Below are 9,235 nucleotides of genomic sequence, written 5' to 3' on the forward strand. Positions count from 1 at the left end.
ACAACAGTTAAAATCAAAAACTTCTTATTATCCGCCCGGTAAACAAAACCAGGGGTTCGGCATTGCAAGGAAGGCAGGCCTTCGCTAGACCCTCGAGCTACTTCCTGTTGGAATACCCCTGGGGAGGTCCAACGGGGGGGCCGTAGGGGGCAAACCATATTTTCACGCTCGTTTTCGTTTGCCTACTTTACTCTTTTTTTTTTTTTTTCGTCTGCGTCGGTATATCACTTATTTCAATTTCATCAGGTATTTCATGAAATTTTCCTCATCCATCGTCCATGAGGAAAGCAGTTTGCCACATCTTCTAGCTGAAACCCCAAATTCCAGATCTTCCATATTATTTTCTTAATGGCCCGCAACCGCTCGGAATCGTGTAGTTTGGGACACCGGGAGCCATAAGTCTTTTCAGCTCGTACCGTTTCTGTCTTGACCCCGTTATAAACCAGCTTGCCCTTTGTGTCTTTATTTCACCATCATCCTTTACTTTCCTTTTTAAAATACCCATCCGAGGGAAAATTTTCCTTATATTCGCCGTTTCCCATCACTCGTTAGGTTTGGTCGATCAACGATTTCCCACACGTTATTATTTTCCGACATTGATGTTTCAAACTCATATTCTTCGACTGCTCTTCCAGTAAATAGATTCACTCGATGACATGGCCTGTCTCTGTAGTAGCAGGATCCGCACTTGTATTATGCTTGCCAGCATTGCACAATACATTTCCATCTGCTAGGTTTTCTATTTTTCTATCATAGTCGTCATTTAGTTCGGATGTAAACTATTTTACTTCAATTCGCTATCCTCCTCATGCTTACATGCACTTCCTGCCATTTTGTATTTGTTAGTATGTTATTCGCGTCACATTCGTTTGTCTGTACTTACAGGATTTTCCTAGGGCTGCCTACGTTTTTCTTTTGAGTGAATCTCGTCCCTCCGTTTTACTTACTCAGTACATGTTTATATTTCAGAGAATTCCACAACCATTTGTCGTGTTCTGTTTTCCACTCTTCACTTGCCAGTCTAATTTGCTGTCTTTACCGTATTGTGTCGCCCTTAAACCAATTTCTCGTTAACTCGCACATCGCTGCTCGTTTCGTTAATACAAAATTTTCCTCTTCAGGTTTTAAAATTGGACCGCAGTGGGAGTAGAGCGCAAACTAACACCACTCGTCTTCCTCCTTCGAAACGGAACTTGTGGTCCAGTCTTCCGTTGAACACGTTAATGTAGGCAAAATACAGCCAAAACGTTTAGGTTGGTTTATCTAACCAAAATTATGATTTGTGTGCAAACTGCTACTCATAGGAGTTATCATGTCCATTTTTTGGGCTTTAGGAGGGGTCCTTTATTATAGGCTACGACAGCTGCACTACAGAGCCAAATCACCACATGTGCTCTCGGGTAATTTGCTTCATCTACATGTAGGCGCGCACTTCGTCTGTATAGTCGTGATTAATTCAACCGCTCTGCACACTTTTCGTTTATGTTCAGGGTATCAGGGACTAGAGACTGTAACTCTGCACTATTTATATAAAACCTCTGTCGTGATAACCAACACCTTTAAATCGTGCCCTGGTCAGAGCGTAATAGCACACGCATCTTTCAAGCAGATCCAGATCGCGCACGTCTTCATCACAATGCTTCAAAGCAAGGCACCCGTATCCCTCTTAACTTTCATCGCAGATGCCATTGCAATTCTCGCGAAGAGTCATCATTGAATTTACAGATATTAAACTGTGTTCTCCTTTAGGATGAGAGAAGGTGACTAAGTCCATCGTATCTGAATGTAGATCTCCAGTGGAGCATCGCGCGTCTATTACGCACTGTTTTTCAAATGGCACCGTGTTTATTCTTAGAAACCATACAGGATCTCACAATCCATGATCGATTGATCGAACACGATCTTCTGAAGCTCTTTATTCTCGGGTATTTCTATTTTCTTTTGCAATGCCTTTAATAATTTACTGAAGCATGCCCCCAGCCTGACGTGCCATAACATTGCTTTGTCATAATTTGTTTTTATTATTACAACTCGTTTAATGGAGATTCAATATCTGTTGTTTCTGTTACGGCAATTATTTGGATCGTTAATTTTCTATTCCCATATGGTTGTTTCAAAGTTAAAGTTTTGATTACATTTTATTTTTCATGTTTACATTCTGAATCATCAGTGATACTTGAACTCAGTGTATCCCAGTCAGAGTATTATATTGGTCTTCCTTTCTCGTCTTCAGTCTGTACTTTGTTCTCCCATTCGTTCACTCGTACCTCTTCACACGCTTCCACTCGTTTGTTTTTCACCCGTTTTCTCTTGCCTGCTCTCAATCGTTTCCACTCTTTCTGTACCGTCTATCGTCTCATCTGTTGTTTTTGATTTCTTTGCTCTCGTACACTCATATCATTTCGCTCATATCTGTTTCGGGATTTTAAAATTTTTCCTCAGCACTCGTTTTGTCTTCTGTCGCAAGTTTCGCCACATACATCTTGCTTCATTTACAGTTGTTTTGTAATCACTCGTCAAGTCAGCTAAAATATATTTGTTAGATCTCTTTCGCATATATTACTCTCGTTTCCAGCCGTATCTCGATTGATTTCCAGTTCAATAATTCCATAGGGTTTATTATAACACCTGTAATGAATAGCTCATTTCGAGACTGGATCAAATATATTTATCCTTTTCTTATCTAAATATATTGCTAATCCATTTCAGCGAATTTTCTCAGGGACATAAGATTATCAGAAAGAGCCTCCGCAATATAACGTTATCAATTTTCATTAACTTTGTTATTGTCCAGGATTACTTCAACCTGCCTACTCCCTCCGTTCTCAGTCCGCTGAGGCTTTTTATTAGCACATTGTATATTGGACGTAGTCTTTACGTCCAGGGTCTTAAAATATGCGAGAATTGGTGAGATGTTCTGTCGCACTGAGTCGGCTAAGAACTGGCTACTAATCTTCACCTTCGTGTATTACTCTTTCTCTACAATCATCATTATACTCGTGTACATATCCAGCGTTTCTTACTCGAGTGTTATATCAGCCAAGAATGCCTTACCCGTTGCCAGTCTTCCGCTGATTTCTTATTCCCCATCATTATTTGATTTTTGGCTGTTGAAGTTCTTTCTTAACATATTTGTCGCCACCTCGATCCTTATTTTGAGTGAATCTCGCCTTCTCTTGTAAGGTATAGACCTCTCGTATTACTCGTCATTTCTCCTTTCACTGTCCTGTCGTCTGGGCGTTAAGTCTGTCCAGATTTTTGTTGTAGTTATTGTATTGTAGACCGGCCATTACCTACCTGCCTACCGCTTTTATAACACTCGTACCACTCGTGATCCTTGCTGTTCTTCAGTCCGCTGTCTGTCTTTGAGGACCCAACTCGTCAGCCTTATGGGTTGTGAACTTATGACCACTCGTAACATGTCACAACACCTGTTCCTTGTTCGGGCAGTCATACTTCATAACTGATATGACCAAATCAGAGCACTCATAACATCTCAGCACTCGTACCTTTCTTAACTGTCATTGCTGGCATCTGTCTCTCTGATTTTGTCTGATGTTCGATTGCCTCGGCCGCATCAAAAACATTGTCAGAACTCTCATAATCTAAACCCTGTCAGCCTCACTCCGTATAAACTCACACAGCTTGACCGAAGAGGACCAACCCGTGGGTCATAAGTAGCATTATTAAAATGTGTCCGCGTTTTTTCCGCCGCAGAAACAAGTGTCGCAGGGTCTGAGATATTCCATAATCGCGTCGCGTCTGGCAGTTTTCGACACTTTCACAAACACTCAGAAGCACGCCTCTGTATCTGGTGAATACTGCATGTGTGAAAAATTCCGTCTAATCATACGAGTAGTTAAATGCACCTCATTATAGTCGTTTTAATTCGTTTATTTTATGTTAGTAGTTCGACAGATCTTTTTAAATGAGCGTACCTTTGTGTGATAGTATGACTCGACACGATGTATGAGAAGATCCGCACTTTTGAAGGTATGTGTTTGTGCAAAGTATTGCAAGCATAATTTGGAGGCGGTTTTGCACTCGTGTCAAGTACATACAATAGTTCAAGCGATCTCACGTTCTGAGAAAACGAAAGTACGGCGTAAAAAGTATCAATTTCGTTTGATTAGTACTTTTTTGATTTTATTTTTTTTTTTTTTTTAGGTTAATTTTGTTCAATCAGGCGCTCCGGTCCGCCTCGCGTCGTTTCTCGTTACCCACTCTTCTCGTGCGTACGTTCTCCTGTCGTGCGTATCTGTTCGCGTTTTACGTAGTACCCTGGTTCGCCGCCCCTCTTGCCGTTTCGTCCGTACGTACCGTCCCCCGTTTTCTTTAACCCCCTGCGTTCGTCCGTTCCGTCCGCTCGTTCGTTATTCCCCGCGTTCTCTCGTTGTCGTTTACGTTGCGTTCTTAGTCCTTCGTCCGTTACCGTTCGTACCTGTCCTGTCCCCTCCTTCGTTACCCGTTACCTCTGTCATCCCCCTCCGTTCGTCGTACCCCTCCAGTCCCCGTTCGTGTCGTTCTCGTCGTACCCCCGTTACCTGTTCGCGTCGTCGTTGTCCCCTGTTCGTCCCGTCCTCATCGTAGTCGTTCTGTACCACCACGTTCGCGTTTCGGCCGTACGTTCGCTCCGTCCCGTACGTCGCGTTTTTACCGTTACGTCGTCGTTCGTCTCCCTGGTACTGTCCCTCGTCCCCGTCGTCGTGTCGTGTGTTAGTACCCACATCTTTACTTATTATCTCATACTTTATTGCATCTTTAACATCATCAGCTCTAACGTATCTGTCGTCATTCTGTCTTACATTGCTATTTAAATTGTGACCACTCGGTTCTCCCAGATTGATGTCTGAGCTTCTGTTCTGGGTCATGCAACTCACATCAGGTTCACACTCTTTACCTGTTTTATATTACACTCGATTTTCTCTACTTGTTTACCCAGATCACTCATATTTTGTCGGTTACGACATAACTCTTCCATAATTTCTGATTGCCTTTTCTCCATGCTTTTCATAGTTTCAGTTAAGCTAGCCAACATTTTGGACTGCTGCAACAGCATATTGTCCATGGCATTGAAGCAAGGTATCCAGGCAGTCGCCTTTTCGTCAGTCTTTTGTTTAGTTTCTGAATTTGTGTCATCTAAACATTTTATTGTCAGATTTATTCAATAGTTTAGGAACGTTAAATTCTTTAGAGATATTTTTACCGGTTTTGTCTCAATTATTTTAGGTAGACCTTTACCTTTTGTCTCAGTGGCCAACTGAGTTATATTATCTCCTTCTACATTATGAATCATAGCTCTCGTTGTGTTGACACTCCTCTTATAACTAGTTCCGTCATATCTAGTTCCCTCGTCACTCTTTCCGTCGTCACCACTACTGTCGTCATTCGTTCTGTCGTTACTGATTCTCTCGTCACTCTTTCCGTCGTCACCACTACTGTCGTCATTCGTTCTGTCGTTGCTGATTCTCGTAGCCAACCATTGTTCCTCTACAGGATCAACTATTTCCTGTTTCTTTACAGTACTCGGCAGCACAGCTTTCACACCCTGTTTCTTACATTTGTCCAGCCATACTTCTAGCGCTTTCAACTCCTCTTTGGTAACAAATGTTTTAGCTGCAATATATTGAGAAAGAATAAAAATCTGACATTTGGCAGGATTTTAAATCATGTCGTTAGCTGGATCCACCGAACACAAGTTTCTCCAGACTAAGACGAGCAAGTATACATTTACCCGAACACAAGGTTACACATATACAAACTCTACTCTCATACATAGTAGCCAAATGCACGGCACTCAACCACCAAGCATGAGTAATTTGATTTTAATGGTTTAAAAATTATTATTTAGAATGTCTTCAGACATTCATAGGTCTTTTATTATTCGTGCTTTAAATATGCACAGTTACTCGAGATTTTTAATAATTAAATTTACGATGCATCTTAATTATAATTTCATTTGTATAGCTATACATATTTTCTTGGAAATATTTCAAAAATAAAATAAAATACCCTTCGCTCACCTGCTTTGTACTCAACACTCGTCTGAGTTTTTAGTGAAATATAATTTTCATGCAGGGATAACTCAATTTCCTCATTTGGGTGGTTTGCTTTAAGCATAAACACACCCTCCAGCTTGACCATAACATTTTCAAATGTCATGTTATCAAGCATTTCATTTAACGTGTCTATTTCAAGAGCTGTAGGAATGAAAAGAATTGTTAGTTTACATGCAAACATATATTTTATAGTTGATCAACTTTTATTTAATTTAGTGTAGCGAGAATTTGGCCCGTAGTTCGAGACAAAGAGCCAGTAATGCGTCTTTCATTTGTTTGTTTATTATTATTTTTTTTTTCATCTACATTCCTTCGCTCGTTGTCTAGCACTCGTTTTCCCGTTCAACTGTCTGATCATGCGCACAACTCGTCAATTGTCGTCACAATGGACTCTCAAATTCCCGCCAAGCCAAACCTCGCCGCACGATCGTGCTTAGTTTCTAATTTATTTGTACTTAATCATGATTTTATACTAGGCCTAGATTTTAAATAACCTTTATTCAGTAAAATGAACAATGATTTCTTTGTTTTAGCTAAACATTGGACACTCGTTGACTATTTTCCAAACCGTGTCATCACTCGTCAAACCGCCTTTCATTTAATAATGTATACATTAATTTTCTTGTTCATTTTACTTTAAAAGAATTGATACTAACTCGACGACACTGTCGATCCTTCTTTGTCTTTGTTTTCAGCCATTGAAACTGCAAGTCTTCTTTGTTAGATTTTCCAAAATCACTTACACGTTTCTCTATACTACACCTTTATAATTTAACAAACACTTTATTAATCTGCTCAGTGAAAGCGAGCTCTGGGGCCCATAACCTGTTAGAGGTTATGTGGATTTAAACAATAATAATAAGACTTAGTTTAATTAGAAATTAGAACTTTATTTATCAATGAATATATTATTGAACCGTAATAGACGACCAACTTGAATCAAGTGAAGAGCACGACGAGAGACGTTAGCCGAAGGCTACGGGGGAAACCGATTAGGGCCGAACACTCGTACAGGCCCTATACACTCAAATATGTCGGAGACGCTGATTTCCAACAAATGCTTTGCTGAAGCGTAATTTCCGGACGTTGGCAAACTAATTTATCTTGAAAATCAGTAATAACAGTAGCTGTAAGCCGTCAAATTCTGAGAAAGTGATAGTTTCTTTTTTTCTTGTTAAGAGTAATTCATAAAATAAACTATATGGCAGATAACTTTTACTGTTATTGCTTTCTCCTTCTTCTAACATAGTTTCATTCAATTGGAGCCATAAAAAAAGAAATTTGCGACCTCGATATCTCTTTTATAATTACCTGTTATTGAAAATAAATTGTATTCATTTTTCAGGCTGCTCTTCTGGCTTCTGCAGCATCTCTAGTTAGCATTTCTTCTGATATCGGAGGCTCTGCGAGGCTGCCTGCTATGTTTTGTGGTGTTTTTGGTCATAAACCTACACCAGGTAATTCATTAATATACTATTTTCATCATCTGACAATTAATTATTATAATAAGAATCGATTAAATTATAGAATTTTATTTATTTATAATATTAATGAAACAAGTACTGACAATTATTGAAATTTAAAAATTTTATTTTTCAGGCTGGCTTTCAACTGATGGACATCGTCCTGATAGTACAGATGATAACTGGCCTGCATTTCTTACAATTGCACCGATGACCAGATATCCTGCAGATTTACCAATAATTTTAAAAGCTATGACTCAGTCGGAAACAGCAATCACTCAACTGAATAAAAAAGTACGAAATTCTTCACGTGATTTTAAAATTTTCAAAATTGAATGATAATGATGACTTGTTTTAATTTTTAATAATTGGAATATTATATTTTTAGGTTCACATAGATGATGTTAAATTTTTCTATATCGAACATTTTCCCATAAGCGTTACAACCAAAGTCGATAGAGAAATTATCTCTGGAATACGTAAATTTGTTAATCATTTGGAACAAGATCAAAATATAAAAGTCCAAAAGGTATAATTTTTACTTTATAAGTAAATAAAACGACTGTTGAAGACGTTCTAATGTTATTGGTAACTTTTTTTTAGATTGAATTACCTGAAATGAAATATGCATTTGAAGCTGCTGTCACAATTCTGTTGCGCTTAAACGGAGTAGATACCATTTTCAGCAAAGAGTCTGATCCTGATGTAAGTAGAATGAATTCACTTAATTGATTATATTAGTTTAGTAGCAATAAAAAGCAAAAAAAAAAACTAAATTAATTAAAATATGTTTTACCTACTTTTAGGAATGGAGAAGTGTCTTTGTGGAATTTGTAAAATTTATCTGTCTCGTTTCTCCGCACAGTTTGTCTAACGTTGGATATGGAGTCATTAAACGATTTTCACAAAAATTACCAGACAGCTATTACGAATGGATGTGCAAAAAAAATGAGGCAATTAAAAGACGAGTTCAAGATATTCTTGGTGATAACGGAGTTCTTATTTGTCCTACTTTTACCTCTGCGGCACATTATCCGTATGAAATATACCCGAAAATTTGTAACGTGATTTATATGATGATTTTTAATGCTCTTGGACTCCCTGTAACTCAATGTCCGATTGGATTCAATAGCGAAGGTCTTCCTATAGGATTTCAAGTAATTTGTTATTTATATTTTCATTGATTCCCAGTAGCTAATTAATTACCTGATATTTTATGCACAAGGTAAACGACTTATAAATTTTTTTATTTTTTCAGATTGTAGGTAATGTAAATAATGATCATTTAACTATCGCAGTAGCACAAGAAGCTGAAAGAGCTTTCGGTGGATGGCATGAACCGCCTTGTGAACGTTCAACAGTGTGAAAAATCAAATGAAGAAAATAGATATTTAGGAACAAATAAACATTAGTAAACATGAAATGACTGTGTCATAGAGGAATTTGAAATAGTTTCGATCAACAACGTTCCTAAGAATGACGCTGTTGTGACGTTCATGTTATGTGACGTATTTATAAGGTAATGGATCTGTGATGAGTGCGATCTAGAGGCTAATAATTAATCTGTTTATCGCGCGACAAAAGGTGTACTATATTAATTCATGACATTTGAATTTTTTATTCAAAAATTTATTATGAAATAAATTTTGAAATTTAGATAATTATTAAGAATTATTTATGAATAATTATAGATGAAACAATAATTAATTTTAT

The 9,235-nt window shown here is 38.1% G+C and overlaps 2 protein-coding genes across 2 annotated transcripts; one reads left to right on the forward strand and one right to left on the reverse strand.

Annotated features, from left to right (window-relative positions):
* Positions 1 to 4,900: 4,900 nt before the first annotated feature.
* LOC118064043 (uncharacterized) lies at positions 4,901 to 6,816 on the reverse strand (the record flags this gene model as incomplete). Its single annotated transcript, XM_035078397.1, has 4 exons — positions 6,716 to 6,816; positions 6,024 to 6,200; positions 5,242 to 5,616; positions 4,901 to 5,139 (listed from the first exon to the last, which is right to left on the reverse strand). Coding segments are annotated over exons 1-4 (834 nt in total), but the record flags the coding sequence as incomplete, so codon positions are not given.
* A 353-nt stretch (positions 6,817 to 7,169) lies between these two features.
* Positions 7,170 to 8,945, forward strand: LOC118064044 (fatty-acid amide hydrolase 2-like). Its single transcript, XM_035078398.1, has 7 exons — positions 7,170 to 7,188; positions 7,405 to 7,516; positions 7,659 to 7,816; positions 7,911 to 8,051; positions 8,126 to 8,227; positions 8,329 to 8,679; positions 8,781 to 8,945. Exons 2-7 carry the CDS (start codon positions 7,480 to 7,482, stop codon positions 8,886 to 8,888), a joined length of 897 nt encoding a protein of 298 aa, XP_034934289.1. The 5' UTR covers positions 7,170 to 7,188; positions 7,405 to 7,479; the 3' UTR covers positions 8,889 to 8,945.
* Positions 8,946 to 9,235: the final 290 nt, after the last annotated feature.

This window comes from Chelonus insularis, unplaced genomic scaffold (genome assembly GCF_013357705.1).
Source record: "Chelonus insularis isolate UGA/USDA-ARS -01 unplaced genomic scaffold, ASM1335770v1 contig_159_pilon, whole genome shotgun sequence".
Lineage (NCBI taxonomy): Eukaryota > Metazoa > Arthropoda > Insecta > Hymenoptera > Braconidae > Chelonus > Chelonus insularis.